Consider the following 20,306-nt stretch of genomic DNA (forward strand, 5'->3'; position numbering starts at 1 on the left):
TCACTCTCTGTGTGCTCTTCGTCTACCTCACTGTACCTGTTTCACTTTTTCCTGTCTCACTCTGACTGTCTCACTCTGACTGTCTCACTCTCTGTATGCTCTTTTTCTACCTCACTGTACCTGTTTCACTTTTTCCTGTCTCACTCTGACTGTCTCACTCTGACTGTCTCACTCTCTGTGTGCTCTTCGTCTACCTCACTGTACCTGTTTCACTTTTTCCTGTCTCACTCTGACTGTCTCACTCTGACTGTCTCACTCTCTGTGTGCTCTTCGTCTACCTCACTGTACCTGTTTCACTTTTTCCTGTCTCACTCTGACTGTCTCACTCTGACTGTCTCACTCTCTGTATGCTCTTCGTCTACCTCACTGTACCTGTTTCACTTTTTCCTGTCTCACTCTGACTGTCTCACTCTGACTGTCTCACTCTGACTGTCTCACTCTCTGTGTGCTCTTCGTCTACCTCACCGTACCTGTTTCACTTTTTCCTGTCTCACTCTGACTGTCTCACTCTGACTGTCTCACTCTCTGTGTGCTCTTCGTCTACCTCACTGTACCTGTTTCACTTTTTCCTGTCTCACTCTGACTGTCTCACTCTGACTGTCTCACTCTCTGTGTGCTCTTCGTCTACCTCACTGTACCTGTTTCACTTTTTCCCGTCTCACTCTGACTGTCTCACTCTGACTGTCTCACTCTCTGTGTGCTCTTTTTCTACCTCACTGTACCTGTTTCACTTTTTCCCGTCTCTCTCTGACTGTCTCACTCTGACTGTCTCACTCTCTGTATGCTCTTTTTCTACCTCACTGTACCTGTTTCACTTTTTCCTGTCTCACTCTGACTGTCTCACACTGACTGTCTCACTCTCTGTGTGCTCTTTTTCTACCTCACTGTACCTGTTTCACTTTTTCCTGTCTCACTCTGACTGTCTCACTCTGACTGTCTCACTCTCTGTATGCTCTTTTTCTACCTCACTGTACCTGTTTCACTTTTTTCTGTCTCACTCTGACTGTCTCACTCTGACTGTCTCACTCTCTGTATGCTCTTTTTCTACCTCAATGTATCTGTTTCACTTTTTTCTGTCTCACTCTGACTGTCTCACTCTCTGTGTGCTCTTTGTCTACCTCACTGTATCTGTTTCACTCTGTCTCACTCTTTGCCTCACTCTGACTGTCTCACTCTCTGTATGCTCTTTTTCTACCTCACTGTACCTGTTTCACTTTTTCCTGTCTCACTCTGACTGTCTCACTCTGACTGTCTCACTCTCTGTATGCTCTTTTTCTACCTCAATGTATCTGTTTCACTTTTTTCTGTCTCACTCTTTGCCTCATTCTGACTGTCTCACTCTCTGTATGCTCTTTGTCTACCTCACTGTACCTGTTTCACTTTTTTCTGTCTCACTCTTTGCCTCATTCTGACTGTCTCACTCTCTGTATGCTCTTTTTCTACCTCACTGTACCTGTTTCACTTTTTTCTGTCTCAGTCTGACTGTCTCACTCTGACTGTCTCACTCTCTGTATGCTCTTTGTCTACCTCACTGTACCTGTTTCACTTTTTCCCGTCTCACTCTGACTGTCTCACTCTCTGTGTGCTCTTTGTCTACCTCACTGTATCTGTTTCACTCTGTCTCACTCTTTGCCTCACTCTGACTGTCTCACTCTCTGTATGCTCTTTATCTACCTCACTGTACCTGTTTCACTTTTTTCTGTCTCACTCTTTGCCTCACTCTCCGTATGCTCTTTGTCTACCTCACTGTACCTGTTTCACTCTTTCTGTCTCACTCTTTGCCTCATTCTGACTGTCTCACTCTCCGTATGCTCTTTATCTACCTCACTGTATCTGTTTCACTCTTTCTGTCTCACTCTTTGCCTCACTCTGACGGTCTCACTCTCCATATGCTCTTTGTCTACCCCACCGTATCACTATATCCAACCAAACGATGATTAATTGCCGAGTTCTGACTTTATTTTTTTAATCTCCCCGACTCAGACGTCCCGTATGTAAAACGCGCGCTTGCGTAAATGGAGGCCAGATACGAGGCGAATCTGATTGGCTGAGGAGGCTGACAATCTGAAACGATATCTCCAAATTAGAATGGAATTTATTTCACCTAGGGTTCGGTTAGGCGAAGGGTTAACGGGGAAAGTGTAAAGGTTCCGATGGGCGGAGCTATCACAAAACTGGCTGAAAAGGAATATTACACGAGTTTTTTTTAGTGGGCGGAGTCTGTGTAGAGAAGCAGGAACCACAGGAAGTGAAAGAGTACCGTTGAGATTGTAGAAATCCTGCAGATTAACTTGTCTGTCATAATTATTTTGAGAATTGATCGGCCACCTGAGTAGTAAACGACTATCGAATATTTCCCATGAGTACATCTTCGCTTCTGGAGCGTGTGTGTGTGTGTGTGTGTGTGTGTGTGTGTGTGTGTGTTGTGTAATTTGTTGTATTGTTCTTGTCTTACACCGTGTGTATATCTTTGTGGAGATTTGATATTTCATCACACATCGTGCACTGGGGTCACACACACACACACACATCATGAGAATGGAGAAAATGCTCCTGTGGTGTAATTGTGTCGAGTGGATCATAAAAAAAATATCAAATTTGTCTTTGTGTTGCTGTTGGCTCTGTTTTTTCCTCTCACACACGCACACACACGCGCGCAATTCCGCATCTCTTACTGCATCGATCGGCCTTCTCTCTCTCTCTGTGTGTGTGTGTGTGTGTGTGTGTGTGAAGGTGTGTTTCCCATAATGTACAGCAGCAGCAGCAGGCGTGCTCTGCGCCAGCTCAGCGTGACGCCCCATTAGCGCTCGGTCCACAGAACCGACAGAACAGCGGACGAGTGCAGAGAGGCCTCTACCTGCTTCTGCCCTCCTCCTCGCTCCTCCTCTTCCCTCGCTCCACTTGCCCCGAAAACGAAGAAACAGGAGTGACCTTTTCCACCCCGTCACGCCAACACGACTCCGCGGCACAGCGGTGGGGAGAGAGAAGGGAGAGCGAGAGAAGGCGGGAGAGGGGGAGAGAGAGAAGGAGGGAGAGGGAGAGAGAGAGAGAGAAAGAAGGAGAGGTGATTAAACTTCTCAAAGGCTCGCAGGAAGGAGGTTTTTCAGCAAAAAACAAGACGCCAAACAAAGGCGTAGGTGGTGTGTGAGTGGGGCGAGCTGTTTTTAACGCTTTCCTTGGGTGACCAGATTACACAAAATGCTCATTATAGATCTTTAATTACATTTTGAGTTGTAATAGTGACATCAGGGTTGTACTTGAGGCTGTAGATGAAATTATGACTGCCGCATTCTCGCGACGCAGTGAGGGTTCATGGGAAAGCGGACTGCGGGAACCCGGAGACGCTCCGATGCTTTCACTTGCTTTCCTTTCAGGTGCACGTCAAGAGTTCTTGACATAATGGATTCCTCAATAAAAAAAATATTGATTTCGCTGAAATTGTGTGTGTGTGTGTGTGTGTGTGTGTGTGTGTGTGTGTGTGTGTGTGTGTTGGCATGTACCAGCGTATCATATCATAGCTCATGCTACATGGGCAGTGCACACCCCCATGTACACACAACTGGTGTGTTCGTTTAAGCCTTGTTAAAACAGCTGACAGCACAAGGTCACAGAGTGAGAGAGAGAGAGAGAGAGAGAGAGAGAGAGAGAGATAAAGTAAAAGACATAACAGATAGATATACAGAGAGAGAGAGAGAGAGAATGGATAATTAGACTGAGTAATCGGTCTTTCATTAACCCGAGTTCTTTTTCTCGTCACAGTCACATCATGGATGACGGTGCGTATGTCAGAGTAGATGATGGTGTGTGTGTGTGTGTGTGTGTGTGTGTGTGTGTGTCAGCGTGGATGATAGTGTGTGTGTTCTCCGCAGCTGATCAAACTCCTCTTGATGATCTGGCTTTCATCCCCTATCATTGGCTAATCAAACAGAACACAACTTGCCAACACACACACGCTTAACAGGCATGCACGAGCTGTCACACTCCCACTCGTTCACACTCCCACTCCCGGCACCATCGCACTTTCAGCGCACGCACACACACACACACACACACACACACACACACACAGACGCATACATGCCAGCTGCGTGGTCTGTCACCATCAGCACAGGCCAAACATTCTCCTTCCTCTCATAACGGCCGGCTCGGAGGTCAGCGGAGTGGGCGGGGTTTTATGGTAATGTGGGAGGAGCTTCATGTTTAGAGCACAAAATTAGAGTTTGACATCTAGGCGTTCAGAGAAAAAGGAGTACATATACGGAAATATGGGCGGGGCTTTGAGGCCATATAGGGAAATATAGCTGATCATTGGAGTCCAGATATGGAAATTGAGGCGGGACTTTAATCCATATTTAGTCCATATATATATAGTATATAGGAAGTATGGAATCTTGAGTCTATATAGTTCCATTTATGTGTCCATATATGGAAATACCGGCGGGACATGAGTCCATATGTGGAAGTAGAAGTGGGACTAGAGTTGAGATATGGAAATATAGGATGGCGTCCAAATATGGAAGTATAGCTGAACCTTAGAGTCCATATACTTCAATGTAGGTGTGACTGTGTCGGAATATGGAAATCCAGGTGGGACTCGAGTCCATATATAGAAGTAGAATTGAGACTGGAGTGCAGATTTGGAAATATTGCTGGGACGTTGCGTCCATTTATGGAAGTATAGCTGAAACTTTGAGTCTATATATACTTCAATATAGGTGAGCTTATGTCCATATATGGCACTATAGGCAGGACCCGAATCCATATATGTATATTTGTTGAGACTGTGTCCATATATGGCGGAATATCTGAAACTCTGTGTCTATATATGAAAATAGAGGAGACTTAAATCCGACATGGACGTATAAGCAGGAATGTGAGTCCATACATGCTAATATAGACATGTCTCGGAACTCATATATTGAAATGGAAGCGTCTTCGATGGGTGTGATTTGAAGACCATATATGGAAAATATGGGCCTGTCTTAGGAATCAAACATGGATTGGCTCATCTCTCAGTTCACCTGTGGAGATTTGAGTGTGTCTATGAGTTCTTGTATGGAAATGTGGGATTGTCCGAGACCATATATGGGAACGTGAGGTGTGTCTCTGAGCTCGGGTGTGGAAATAATCAGGTATTTTCACAAATATTGTTAATGACAGGAGAAAACCTTATCATACTGACGGATTTATTTGACCTGCTCAGAAACATAGAAAAGGCGTGTCTTCGGGTTCATACACGGGTACCAAGACACGCCCACTAATCTGAATCTTGCAGATGGACCACCATCTTTTTTTTGTGATGTTTTCTCTGTGAGGGAGTCTTAGTGAGTTGGGAAAAAGCACAGCAGTGTGTGTGAATACTTTGTTTTGACTTGTGTAATTCCGGCAGATATAAATAGTCAGACTGAATGCAAATGAGCAGCACGGAGAACACTCTGTTCTAGCGGTGCATGTCGCTTTCCCAGATGATTTGATGCGGAACTTGATCGATGATCTGATGGGACACTTACGGGCACAGAGGCCACGCCTCCTTAACCAAAGCTGACTTTTTACAACCCATACTCTGTCACTTCCTTATTTAGGCATAGAATGAAAAATGAACTGGTTGATCTGGAAGACAATGTTATACAGCGCCTGCTGTCCTTAGCGTCCTGGCTCTGGATTCTGTTTGGTCCCTTTCCGAGTCGGTCGGTGTCACATGATGATTTGTTACCTGGTTTGGTTCGCTGTCTAACGTGTCAGAAATTTGGCAAAAAAGATGAGTCTGGACATTGGACCGGTGTATTCAGGTCGTCGTTTATTAGACGCAGAAGATCAATATGGCATTGTATCGAATGAGAAAAAGAACGGATGTGGGAAAAGTGAGACGTTTTGCTGAGGGAGAATGTCCTCCGTTTAAGACAAGTGTGCACACACACACACATGCGCACTCTTTTTATCCTTCAAAGCAACTTAAACAGGCTTGAACAGAGCTGACTCAGTAGAATATGCCCAGTGAAAAGTCAGAAAACCTTAACAAGACAATCAGGAAAGAAATAACAGTAATACTCTCTCCACCATCATGTTCTCTAGGGGTAGAATTACTACAGCCAGATCAATCCACCATTATCCACCCAAACGTGAAGCACTGCCTGATGGTCCAATGTACTAGAGTTGATCCGATGGGTCGAATAGTTGTGAGTTGAGTTGTTGTGCTGTTGGTTGAGATGATGAATCATTGTTATGTTGTGGAGTTGAGCTGTTTGTTAGAGTTGGCGAGTAGAACTGTTGAGTTATGATTATGTGAGTTGTGTTGGTTTGAGTTGAGTTGTTATGATGATGTGAGTTGAGTTGAGTTGAGTTGGTTTGAGTGAGGTTGTTATGATGATGTGAGTTGAGTTGGTTTCAGTTGAGTTGTTATGATGTGAGTTGAGTTGGTTTGAGTTGAGTTGTTATGATGATGTGAGTTGAGTTGTGTTGGTCTGAGTTAAGTTGTTATGATGATGTGAGTTGAGTTGGTTTGAGTTGAGTTGGTTTGAGCTGTATTGGTTTGAGTGAGGTTGTTATGATGATGTGCGTTGAGTTGTGTTGGTTTGAGTTGAGTTGTTATGATGATGTGAGTTGAGTTGGTTTCAGTTGAGTTGTTATGATGTGAGTTGAGTTGGTTTGAGTTGAGTTGTTATGATGATGTGAGTTGAGTTGTGTTGGTTTGAGTTGAGTTGTTATGATGATGTGAGTTGAGTTGTGTTGGTTTGAGTTGAGTTGTTATGATGATGTGAGTTGAGTTGAGTTGGTTTGAGTGAGGTTGTTATGATGATGTGAGTTGTGTTGGTTTGAGTGAGGTTGTTATGATGATGTGAGTTGAGTTGAGTTGGTTTGAGTGAGGTTGTTATGATGATGTGAGTTGAGTTGTGTTGGTTTGAGTTGAGTTGTTATGATGATGTGCGTTGAGTTGTGTTGGTTTGAGTTGAGTTGTTATGATGATGTGAGTTGAGTTGTGTTGGTTTGAGTTGAGTTGTTATGATGATGTGAGTTGAGTTGTGTTGGTTTGAGTTGAGTTGTTATGATGATGTGAGTTGAGTTGGTTTGAGTTGAGTTGTTATGATGATGTGAGTTGAGTTGGTTTGAGTTGAGTTGGTTTGAGTTGAGTTGTTATGATGATGTGAGTTGAGTCGTGTTGAAGTGAGTGCTTTGTGTTATTATCCTCAGAGTTTAGTGTAAAGACGATTCAAAAAGGCCGATGTGGTTGAGAATCTCTTCTTGTGGACCAGACCTAAATGCCATAAGACATAAATGAGACATGAAAATGGATTTTTTTTTTTTTTTTTCAGTTTGAAATGTGAGTTTCTTGAATAAAAAACGCAGATGAGCATCTGTATTCTGGGAAATAAAAGCAAGTTCTCGGTACTGTACTCATGCTGTTGCACCCGAGGGTAGCTCTCTAACTATCCTCTGAGTGATGGCGTTCGGATGTTGACTAGCTCCATCTGTCTCCCGCTGGCCGCTGGGCTTTGTGTACATCAGAGCACGAAGGAGTGACGGAGGAAGGGAGGAGGGAAGAGAAGAGCTTTGAGCGTGAGACTGTTTTTGTTTGAAGAGGCGGGGTTTTTTTTTCCACATCCGACCTTCATTTCACCTAATCTTCTTCTTCCTGCTTCACAACAACCCGCTTGTTTATGAGCACCTGTGAGCTCTAGAGGGCTCGGAGGTTATAGGTCGGCGGTCACGAGTTTCATTTGGCCAAGAGGAGGAGTTAAAGATTGACATTTGAGACCGGTCACTGACTCAATACTTGACCTCTTCTTCTTCTTCTTCTTCTTCTTCCCAGCATCTACGCAGACCAGAACAAACATGACCGCTTGTTTTCCTCGGGGAAAGTCCGGGTCAAAACATTCTCTTCCTGATATACACACGCAAAGCACACACGCTCTTCCTTGGAGCATTCGCCCTCTGTCCCTCAACGCCCCGCGAAACTAGCCAGCTGCCTTTGTCGGGATTGCAACGTGATACCCCGGCCCGTCTCGTCTCTAATTTGTAGGCAGTAATTAGCGCTTGAGTGAAAGTCCCCGTCCCAAAAGCAGCCGACGGAAAGGTCATCCAGCACCGAGCCTTTTTCCCTCTTGACGTCTTCCTCCTTTCGTGTGCAGGGTTGTTTTTTTGTTTTTTTTTTTTTGCTGGAGATTTGGGACGAGGCCTTTTCAATCTCCTGTTCAGTTTGCACAGCTTTGCTCTCCACTCATTCCAGGCGTGATGGAAAAAAATATGACTGAAAATGCATTTCGAATCAAATGCCCCGCGCTGCAAAATGCATTCGGCGGAATAGATTCGAGGATATATTGTGTCTGTACCGAAGCCATTTTAGAATTTGCATTTCAGACGTGATCCGCGTCGTTAAAACGCCGAAACGGCGGGCGTATCTCGGTTTACGTCGGCACCTGGGCATTTTACGAAGCGCTCTAAGTATTAAAGGAACAATCGATCGGACGAGTAATGGAAGTTTATAGTTCTCACCCCAAAAATCTGTTTCGGAAATCCGTACCTAAAATGGTTTCACAGCAGTAAAACTGCAGTAAAAAATAAACCTGTACTCATAAATATACAGTAAATGTAAGCGTGTTACAGTCAGACACCAAACTTGGCTGAGCGACTATATTTGCCGGTAAAAAACAAAAAAATGAGGAGGAGGAGATGTGTAAGTGTTTTCTGTGAGCGAACTTTATTTAATACATAGTGAAAATGAATGCAGGTGCGTGGTCATGTCTCGAGAGTAGTAATAATTTAATAAATCAGAATGATTAATGGGTTGAAAGTGCTATTTTTGAAATCCGGACCTAAATTCTATTAGAATTGTGTTACTGTAGCAATAATCAGCATTCAATTAGCTAATGCGCATTGATGTGAAAAAAATTTGTTTAGTGAAACTTCACAGAAAAAACTGCATAGTAATCAACTGTATACAGAACGTATATATATATATATATATATATATATATATATAGAGAGAGAGAGAGAGAGAGAGAGAGAATATATATATTGGGGGTTGGGCGTTCGAATCCCAGCTCCGCTGTGTGTGTGTGTGGAGTTTGCATGTTCTCCCCGCGCTTCGGGTACTCCGGTTTCCTCCACTACGCCAAAGACATGCGTTGTAGGCTGATTGGCGTTTCCAAATGTGTGAATGTGTGTGTAATTGTGTCCCGTGAGGGGTTGGTACCTCGTCCAGGGTGTCCCTGCGCCTTGTTCCCCGAGTTCCCTGGAATAGGCTCCAGGGTCCTCGTGACCCTGTGTAGGATAAGCGATATGGAAAATGGATGGACGGATGGATGAATGGATGAACAGATGGATGGATGGATGAATGGATGGATGGATGGACGGACGGACGGATGGACGGATGGATGAACGGACAGATGGATGGACGGACAGATGGATGGACGGACGGACAGATGGATGGACGGACGGATGGATGAACGGATGGATGGATGGACGGACGGATGGATGAACGGATGGATGGATGGATGGATGGACGAACGGACGGACGAACGGACGGACGGACGGATGGACGGACAGATGGATGAACGGATGGATGGATGAACGGATGGATGGATGGATGGACGGACGGACGGACGGACGGATGGATGGGTGAACGGAAGGATGGATGGATGGACGGACGGATGGATGGACGGACAGATGGATGGATGGATGGACGGACGGATGAACGGATGGATGGATGGATGGACGGACGGATGGATGGACGGACGGATGGATGGATGGACGGACGGACGGATGGACGGATGGATGGATGGACGGACGGACGGATGGATGGACGGACGGACGGATGGATGGACGGACAGACGGATGAACGGATGGATGGATGGATGGATGGATGGATGGACGGACAGATGGATGGACGGACGGATGGACGGACGGACAGATGGATGGACAGACGGATGGACGGTCGGACGGACGGACGGATGGACGAACGGATGGACGGATGGACGTTTTTCCCGTGTTCAACAGCAAAGCAAACATTAGAAGATTAAACACCTGAAGCTGTAGTAAATTCCAGTGCTGTTACCCGTCAGTTAGCGACGAGCGATTTGCTGAAAATTACCGTGATCCGTGTACCGTTTTTTTCCTACTCTTTACTCCTTTCACCTCATTTGCTTGTAAAAAAAAAAACCCCGCGCACACACACACAAACAGAAATCAATGCGAGCTGCGACTTTGTTGTTACCGAGGCCTCCGTCTCAATTGCGGTAAATGGCAGAAGGCGCGTTTATCACTCAGCCAGACCTTCTTTTTTTTTTTTTTTAAATAAAAATCACACTGATAAAAGTGCCTGAGGGGTGACGGGAAGGGTTTTTTTTTTTTTCTTCTTCCTCTTTGTTTTTTGTTTTTTTTATATCTCGCTGTAAAATGCCGCGTGACATTTAAGGCACGTTTAAAAAGTCAATGGGTTTACTCTATGTACTTTACACTCGAGCAAATGTTACCGCTCCTTTAATTTCCTTAGTATTTTTAACAGAAACAAACAGGTGAGACGCGACGATTAAGGCTGAATCATTACGGCTGAGTGTGTGTTACGATCTCGCTCGCGCTCTCTCTCTCACCTTGCATCTGGCCTAATAAGATGCTTTCGCGATATGCAGCCTTCCCATTATAATTACAAGCCCATCTCTCATTTCTTCGCAGGTTGTCAGGGATGTTTGATGCATTTCTCCTATAAACGATGCTGAAGTGGGCCGTGTTGATGCTGCCGTGCGCTGACAGGCATTCATGGTTTAGCTGGTTCTCTGCCAAAACATTTCAATAGTTTGTTTTGTTTTTTTTTTTTTTTTTGAGCTGCACACACTGTCATTAAATTGTCTTGACAGCAACACCGCCATTCGCAAACCCCCCCCCATCTTTACTAAACAGTGTTCCAGTCCAGCGCACAGTTAAATCACCAGTGTTAAATTAACACACACTGCACATTTCAATACAATGTAGTTCTCAAATGGAGCCGTTGATTTAACGCTTCATTTTGCTGCGTGGCCTGAAGGCAACAGCGTGTCGCGAGAAGGTACGAGCACTTCCCAAAATGACTTTTGCTTACATTTATTTTGTGTTGTGTTTTTTTTCCCCCATACAGGCTGACAAAGGCTGTTATCAACGTCTCCAACGGCTCATTGTCCACTTCTGAGAACTACTAGTCGTCCAGTCAGAACCACAACGTCGAGTTGCCCAAGCAGAACCGCTGGAGTGTACCAATTTCTCCAATTTGAGCCATCAATACCCAGCTGGAAGGTCCAGAAGGTCCAGTCTGTACATTGAGAACCAAAAGTGGTCCAATCAGAACCATTGAGCCGACCGACAGTTGTCTGAGTAGAACCGTCGAACTCGCTGTCGCTCTAAGCAGAGCCATTTCTACCAAGAACTACCGCTTCTCCAAGAACGACCAATCAGAACCATCGAAGTACCGTTTCTCTGATCAGAGCCGACGTCTGGAACTACCAGTCATCGAATCAGGACCATCGTCATCTTTTTGAACCAAAACAGTTTTTTAAATTAAGAAGATTTTTCCGATTTATTATCCAATCATAAAAAGGATTCCTGGAGAAATGGGTGGGGCTAAAGTCCTACTCGTGGTTCTGGTGATAGGTCTGGAAAATGTGAACTGTGTGAACTGGAACCCAGTCCCGCGCAAGACCATCCGATATCACGGTGAGTAACTTTTTATAATGTATTAATATTAATAATATTTTGGGATGATTGGTCACACCGCAACACTAAATTTTGCCACTGGTGTTAGGTATCGGATTTTAACATGCACGATTTTACAATCCACGTACGTGTTTTTCCGCGTGACTGACAGCTTACGACTTTTTTTTTTTTTTTACGTCCAAGCAAATAACTCAATTAGTTATGCACCATTAGACCATGACAAGTATAAGCAATTTGATGGCTTTGACATTTAAATAATGTTGTTGTTTGTTTTCACTCCTTGAGCGCACTTCCAAGTTCACAGAGCTCCGCCCCCAGGATCAACAATGGTCTGTACAGTAGATTGTCGATAAAATGATCGACAGGAGATGCTATCCAAACACAAACAAGCATCCTGGACCGGTTTTCCCAACGGGTTTCCTCGGCGACTTCATGAGAGCGTGTTCTTCTGACGAATAAAACAAAAAACAGACGCTATTAGTGATAGTAGATCACGTGGTGTACCAACCGTCTTCCTTGTGATCTACCTTCCTGCGGGTTTCTCTCTCTCCCCAACCAAGATCTACCACACACACCTGTTTTAACTGATCAGGAACGTCTTAAGGCGATGATTCGATGGCCAGGTCAGGCTGGGGACCATTATGGTTGCATAAGAAGGTAGAGCTCCAGGAACAGGGTTGGTGATCATTGCGGTACATAATCCAACTATCCAACTTGCTCATTTGAAATATACCCAGGTATTAAATGCACAGCAGATGGTGTGAACAGGTTATAAGCTTCTCTTACCAGTGAGCTACATTATCCTCGTGCGAAACTAAAGAAGCGATAAAAAAAACATCAAAGGTATATTTATTCAGAGCCCACAATCTGATGATTGACAGGTTTGTTAACCAGCAGCATTACATTACTCTCCCTCATCCGGAGAGCTAGCGAGATACTATGCATGCAGGCTTCAGCTTCTTCAGCTTCTTTGTGTCCTTCATCTTCTACCTGCTTTCTCTCTCCCTCGCTCTCTCGTTACCTCTGTTTTTTTTTTTATATATATATATATATATATATATACCTCTCAGCCTTTTCTTCGCTCAGCTCCCTCCTCCCTCTCTCGTTCTCAGGCCGATCGAGTTACCGCACGCCTGTACTGGTTCTGGCATAAAAGCACTCGCTTTTCTGCCCTCGTTCGCTCCTTCCCTCGCTCCATTTGTTCTCGTTCTGCGTTTCTCTCCGGTGTTCGGTTTTTTGTCTGAGCGTGTGCGTGCGTGTGTGTGTGTTTGTGTGTAGATGACATGGCTGTGGAAAGTGGAGAACCTCACCGACAGGAAGTAAGCAATGCACTAAAACAACAGGTAGTGATCTAAAAGCGTACGCGGACGCCCACCAGATTGCAGGTAGTCTTCAAACATAGTGTTGGATAAAACAACAAAGCAATCTCTGAAACACGTGCACACGCACGCACACAGACGCACGCCGCACACTGGCTGTAGAGATGGTGGGATGGTTTCTTAACACCATAAATGGAAGAGAAAATGGCTGAGAAACTGAGAAAGAGAGAGAGAAAAGAAAAATATACGGAGTGTGTGTTTAACTACCGTTCCAGGACGTGTGCGTCCCAAACCACATAAACATGAACCCTGTGTGCACTATACGAGAGAGACAGACGGCTCACTGGATCGTGTGTGTGTGTGTGTGTGTGTGTGTAGAGTGCTTAGACTGGCAGTCCGAGGGATTTAGATCTCAGCCGGCATAGCCGTGTGTGTGTAGAGATTAAAGTGAAGATAATATTCACCCCACCCCTCTTCGGTTCCTCCTAAATGAACTGTGCCTTCAAGTCCACACACATACTTCCATCATCTTTCATCTACTCTGTTCTCTCCCTCACACCCTCTCTCTCTCTGATATAAACTCGTTTTGTCTCGTTGTCTCTCCATTAGCACATTTTCACCCACGCGATGCTGGTCTCCAACTGAAATTCCACCACAAATGAGCCGGTTCCTGGCTGGCAATATGAGTTCGGTTCCAGCGGGTCTGAAACTAAAATCCGGTGCTTTTGGGGGGTGGGGGGTGGGGGAGGTTAGGGTAGGAGTCATGCCACTGGCAACATTTGACAACAACTAAAGCAGCTCGAGCAGCAGTTCGAACTAACCATTAACCATTAGTCGCCTCGCACCTCTGGTGTTGGCGGTTCGAATCTTAGCTCCGCCCTGTGTGCGTTGAGTTTGCATGTCCTCCATGGACTTCGTGGGTTTCCTCCAGGTACTCCGGTTTCCTCCCCCAATTCCAAAAGACTTGGGTTGTAGGCTGATTGGCATGTCCAAATTGTGTGAATGTGTGTGCAGTTGTGCCCTGCTGTGGGTTGGCACCCCGTCCAGGGTGTCCCCCGTCTTCTGCCCCGAGTTCTCCAGGTCACGCTCCCCGTGACCCTGTGTAGAGCAAGCGGTATGGAATATGGATGGATGGATAGATGCGGAGTCCTTTAGAAATGTAAGTGATGACACAGCAAACATTAAAGTCAACTGGTTCATCAGCGAAGTTTACTAGCCTAAGGTGGCAAGATGTAGAGTGATCTGGTAATGACGGCCAGGACAGTTCTCGTGTCGGCAAATTAAAAGTTTTTTCACCTTCAACTGTTTCTAATGTTTTTTTAAGTTAAAAAAGACGGCAAAGCGTGTGCTCTCGAGTCGAGCCTGAAAGCCCTACCCTGCCTTTTCCCTGCCCTTAGGCTCTAATTGATAATGGAAAGGAGACGAGCGTCGCCTCTGGTGTGGAAAAACCCTTTTAAGGTTTGCTAGTTTCTTGACACAACACCAGCTCCATGTCAGCGGAAAAGGGTCTACCAGTCTCTCTGCTTATTAACTCTGCTGATCTCTAGGAAAACTGCAGCGTTTAAAATGGAGTCCAGGTTCAGTGCCACGCCATCCCAAGAGAGGCAAAGAGACAAAAAAGAGACAGAGAGAGAGAGAGAGAGAGAGAGAGAGAGAGAGAGAGAGAGTAGGCGCAAGTTTAACGGAAAATGAAAGACGAGTTCCAAGAGATGGTATAAGTACATAAATCGAAACGTGCTGAGGACAGCAAAGCAAGAGAGTGAGACAGAGCGACAGCCTATTCCATCTCTCTACCCTCCAATTACTTTAATGACTGCCTCGGTACTCTGTGGAGTGTGTGTGTGTGTGTGTGTGTGTGTGTGTGTGTGTGTGTGTGTGACATCTGCACATCTTTCTTTTTCTCCCTCACAATCCGGCACTATGCTCTGAAGTCTCAATATGTGTGTGTGTGTGTGTGTGTGTGTGTGTGTGTGTGTGTGTGAATGGTGCCCCATGAGAGTGTAAAGGTTGTCAGCATTAAAGAAGCCACGGCACTTTTATGAAAAGGTCACTAGCGGAACACGCTGAGAGACTGACGTGCTGCGAGACGCCTCCCTCTGGCCCAGCTCATTTTTCTGTTTCTTGGAATTTTTCCAGCCTTTTTTACGCCACCGTTCTGTTTTAGTCCCTTTGTTATGTGTAGCTTATTATTTGTCTGCTATCTATCTATCGATCTATCGATCTAACTCAAATCTGCCAAGTTCTAGTTATCCACCAGGGATCTGCTATTTGCTTCTTTCTACTGTAAGCTGTCCCTCAGCAGTCCATTCCTGGCCCCCTTCTATTTTAGCTCAAGGTGTCCCCCAGGGATCAGTCCTTGGCCTCTTCTACTGTAGCTCGGGGTACCTCGCAAGGATCTGTTCAGGCCCCTTCTACTGTAGCTTACAGTGTTCCACAGCACTCAGTATTCAGCCCACTTCTAGTTTTCTTCAAAGTATTCCCCCCTCCCAGCAATCAGCTCTTGGTCACCTTCTACCCTAGTTTGAGGTGTCCCCCCTTGGATCCATTCTTAGCTCCCTTCCTCCTTGTCTCCCAAGGATCTGCTCTTTTCCCCTTTCTACTGCAGGGTGTCCCCCAGTGGTCCGTTCTTGGCCCCCCTCTACTGGGTCTCAAGGTGTCTGCCAAGTAGCTTCTCTGTTCCCCTTTCTAACGCAGGGTGTCCCCCAGTGGTCCGTTCGTGGCCCCCCTCTACTGGGTCTCAAGGTGTCTGCCAAGTAGCTTCTCTGTTCCCCTTTCTACTGCAGGGTGTCCCCCAGCAGTCCATTCTTGGTGCCTTTCTACTGTAGCTCAAAGTGTCCACCGACGGATTGGTTCTTGGCCCCTTCTATTGTAGTTCAAGGTGTCCCCCAAGAATCCTTTCTAGGCCCACTTCTACTATATCTGAAGGTGTCCACCAAGGAACAATTCTTGTCCCATTCTCCTGTAGCACAAGGACTGTGCTGGTTCCAACAATGACTGGTTCCTGGACCCCTTCTACTGTAGCTCAAGATGTCCCCCAAACATCCACTCTTGGCTCCTTTCTACTGTAGCTCAAGAAGATACCAAAAGCGTGCAAAACATATTCAATATGTGCTATTTTCATAGATGTCTTCATTATTATTCTAAACCAGTACAAAAACAATGAAACAGCCTTCTATGAGCAGGTGTGTTCTGCCAGGTAGTGTAGTTGCCCTGACCTCGCCATTAACACTGATGTGATGATTATCAAACGTTCTCTGTAGTGCAGAACCTCGGCCTCACTCACGCCCCTCACCTCTATTGGAGGACACCGCCGCCCCCCCACTTCGCAATATTACTTGCCTCCGTTGTTTACTGAACACGAAAGATGATGAAACGTTCGTCCATCCTCTCATCTTGTTTATATATATATATATATATATATGTATAATTCCCTTTTCGTTGGTCTTCCTGGCTAAGACCTTAGAGCAGCTTCAATATAGATTAAACTCAGCCAGTTCTTATCCATACTGCAATATCAGCTCACATCACTCAAACATATTACCTCTCAGAGCTCCTCGAGCAGCTTAAGAACCTTCTCGTCCTCTCTACGCTGTTCTTCGTCAGTTTCTCGTTCGCACTCGTCTAGTCTTATTCCTCTCCCTCCTTTCCCTCCATCCCTCTCTCTATTTATCTGTTTCGTAATCTCCCGCTATACTCCTGTTTTTCTTTTTCTCCCTGATTTGTTGTGTTTATACACTTTGAATGTTTCCTGTGTTTAGTCACATGACGCTACTTTCTTTCTCTCTCTCTCTCTCTCTCTCTCGCTCTAGCCTGACCTTTCCGTTTCTCTGATATCCCACCACTCCTTTCTGCTAATCTACAGCAATTGCATCACTTCCTGTATACCCCTGCTCTCACGCTCTGTTTTGTTTGTGTTTTTAAACTTTGCCTAGTCATGATTTAAATTTAGTCCTAAATGCATTTGCTTTATTATAGCAAATTTAGTTAAGCTCTCTCTCTCTCCCTCTCTCTCTCTCTCTCCCTCTCTCTCTCTCTCGCTCTGTGTGTGTGTGTGTGTGTGTGTGTTAAAACTTTATCTATTCATGGTTTGAAATCCACATTTGACCATTGGCCTTATTATACTGAATGTGGTTATGCATTTAGAGAGAGAGAGAGAGAGTGTGTGTGTGTGTGTGTGTGTGTGTGTGTGTGTGTGTGTGTGTGCACGCATGCTAACCTTGTCCTCTCCTTTCATAATTACTATACATGTGCATGCGTTTTCTCTCTCTTTTCCAGTTTCTTTTTTCTTCCTCCTTCAAAAAGCCTAAAATAGGCCTTTAATAGCAGTGTGTGTGTGTGTGTGTGTGTGTGTGTGTGTGTGTGTGTGTGTGTGTGTGTGTGTGTGTGTGTGTGGTTAGCAGCTATAAGCAGAACTCACTTGTATTTATAGCGTTGCTCGGGCTAAGATCCATGGAGGAACATCAGAGAGGAAAAATGAACACACACACACACACACACACACACACACACACAGACACGCACGCACGGTGAACTGATCCAAAACCGATTCGCTAAGCTCTCCAAGCTCTCATTAAACTCGACCCAGAAATGCGAACGTGGCTAACGCTGAAAGCAGCGCTAAGTCATCTTAGGGTTAGCGTCTTGTTCAGGTTAGCTTTTGCTAATTCGTCACTTCCTCCTCAACTTTTCATCGCGATCTTTTGTCCGATGTTCGAATCCAGTCACGCGTTCGTTTTCTTCCCGTCTTCACGAGGAGAATCCACCTGAACGCATATCACTCTTCAAAGTTCTCAAGCGTCGTCGATTCTCAAGATGGCGAAATCCGCAGAGGTCCGGTTAGCGGTGTTCCGATGCTAAGTGTGATCTTAAGTCACGTGGAGTCTTTTTCCGGTAAATTACACACACATCTGAGGTAAACTTCGACATTCATGACATTGTTTGCTAATTTCCATAAAGACTTAAGCTACATCCGCTAGCGAAACGATTAGCCACGGTCGTAAGCTAGCATTTGTTTGTGTTTAGCTGTTGTTCTAGGCTTGCTAGCTGGGTTTGTTTTTACTGTAGTTTATGAGCGCTAGTTTTCAAAGCGCTTCCTTTCTGACATTATGTTTCTAGTCTTGTTTTTGTAAAAGCTCACCTAACGAAAGTGGACAGTTCCATGGATCTCTCCGGTTAGCATCGTGTATCTTAATGCTGTTATGTAATGCTAGCTTTTGCTTTTGTTTTTCAAGTCATCTGAAAAATTGATAAAGAACTCAAGACTTGAGGCTTTCTCTTCCTCATCCTCATGAGAGCTAGCTTGTGTCTTGGTCCTTTATCCACCCTTGACACACACACACACACACACACACACACACACACACACACTCTTCCACTCAGCTCTCCAGATGCCTTTCTATCTTTAAACCAACACTTGACCCGAAAACACTAATGTGGCTAAGAACAAGCAGAACTCTCCCATGCCGCTGTTAGCATCCCGTTGACACAAAGCTGGGTTTTTTCTCGTGATTATTCACTACTCACTATTACAGTTTACTGACTTTTTTTTTTCTTTTACGAGATTCAGCGACCATCGTCCTGTCCTTGCATCGCCGCACCACACCGCTGGCCCACATCTGGTCTTTGGCTTAGCATCGGCTATATTTAGCTGGGGGTTTTTTTCCTCTTCCTCGGCTCTCTGAAGAGGACGGATGGCGTCTTGTTCTGTCCTCCATTACTGTGTTTGAAGTTGTTCGCTGCGCTAACGACCCACACCTCTCTCTCTCTCTCTAAAACTCTCTCACTCTCTAAGTCTCTCTCTCTCTCTCTCTCTCTCTCTCTCTCTCTCTAACTCTCTCTCTCTATGTCTCGGTCTGTTTGTCATTGTTGTATCGTATCACTTCCTTTGATCGTCTCCTCTGAAGTGGTTTGGTGCCACGTGCCCCTGTGCTGCCCTCTGGTGCCCGGTTGTGGTTACTGCGCCTTTATTCTGCAGCTGCGCTGGTGATGTGACACGCTGACACAATCCCAGCCAGCTCAGTGTGTGTGTGTGTGTGTGTGTGTGTGTGTGTGTGTGTGTGTGTGTGTGTGTAAAGCGTGGTCCTATTCAACTGACCTCTCTCATCTTTCTCTCTCTTCTCTAAGCATTCTCTATTCCGTCTTTTTCTTTCATCTTTATCCATCTCTCATCTTAATTTCACCATCCCTCGCTCATCGCTCTCTCTTTTTTATTTCTCACCACACTCTCATCTCTCTCTCTCTCTCTCTCTCTCTCTCTCTCTTCTCTGTCTTTCTCTGTGTCTCTTCTCTAAAGGCTCTGTATTCTGTCTTTCTTTTCTTTTCTTTCATCTCATATCCCTCTCTCGTCTCTGTCTCCCTCTTTTGTTTATTTCTCTACCACTGTCTCATCTTTCTCTCCCTCCCTCTCTCTCTCACTCTCTTTTCTAAAGACAAGAGTTTTTTTATCCCTCTCTCATCTCTCTTTCTGTCTTTTTTTTTTTTTTTTAAATATCTCTATCCCCCTCTCATCTCTCTCTATTTTCTCTAGAGGTTCTCTATTCTTTCTCTTTCATATTTCGCTCTCTCTCTCTCTCATTTCTGTCCTCCTTTCTTGCGTTTCTCTGTCCCTCTCTCATCACCGTTCTCTCTCTTTTTTTTCTTCGTTTCTCCATCCCTCTGTCATCTCAGTCTCCCATCTAAGGTTCTCGATTCTCTCTCTCGCTTTCCCTTTTTCATTTCTCTATCGTCTTTCTCTCCTTCTTTTTTTCCATTTTATTCTCCCTCTTCTCTAAGCATTCTTTATACCCTCTCTTTCTCTCTGTCATTTCTCTATCCCTCTATCTCTCATTTGTCTCTCTCTTCCTCGTTTTGATCTCTCTCTCACTCTCTCTCTCTCTCTCCATCCCTGTCTCTTGCTTGTCGCTCTGTCACCTCGTCAACATTCTTCCTCATACATCACTCTTTCTATCAGTTCTTTTTCATTCCTGTGTTTTGTTCTCTCTCTCTCTCTCTCTCTCTCTCTCTCTCTCTCTCTCTCTCTCTCACTGTCTGTTGTCTCCTATTGCGTATTTTCCAATCTCTGGTTCATCTTTGCGTCATTTTATTTTCTCCATCTCCATCACTATCTCTCCATCCCTCTCTCCCTCATATCTGTTTCTCTCCTTCGTTCTTCCGTGTCCATCCGTCTCCTTTTTGTTCTCTTTCATTTATCTCTCTTACTCAACACAGTCTCTTTCATTTGCCCGTCTGATCCGTTTCTCTTTTCCCGGTTTATCTCTCTTCCTCGTTCCCGTCTCCGTCTGTCTTTCTCTTCATCCTTCTCTCTCTGTC

The 20,306-nt window shown here is 45.1% G+C and overlaps 1 protein-coding gene across 3 annotated transcripts in view; it reads left to right on the plus strand.

Annotated features, from left to right (window-relative positions):
* Positions 1-20,306, plus strand: part of sema4c (sema domain, immunoglobulin domain (Ig), transmembrane domain (TM) and short cytoplasmic domain, (semaphorin) 4C) — an 82,444-nt gene that overhangs the window by 34,466 nt on the left and 27,672 nt on the right. For all 3 annotated transcript variants that reach the window (XM_053674327.1, XM_053674329.1, XM_053674328.1), the window contains one exon: positions 11,108-11,679. In XM_053674327.1, coding sequence (XP_053530302.1) covers positions 11,577-11,679 — 103 coding nt within the window. In that variant the 5' untranslated portion in view covers positions 11,108-11,576. The remainder of the gene's footprint in view (positions 1-11,107; positions 11,680-20,306) is intronic.

The sequence above is a fragment of the Ictalurus punctatus genome, chromosome 22 (genome assembly GCF_001660625.3).
Source record: "Ictalurus punctatus breed USDA103 chromosome 22, Coco_2.0, whole genome shotgun sequence".
Classification (NCBI taxonomy): domain Eukaryota; kingdom Metazoa; phylum Chordata; class Actinopteri; order Siluriformes; family Ictaluridae; genus Ictalurus; species Ictalurus punctatus.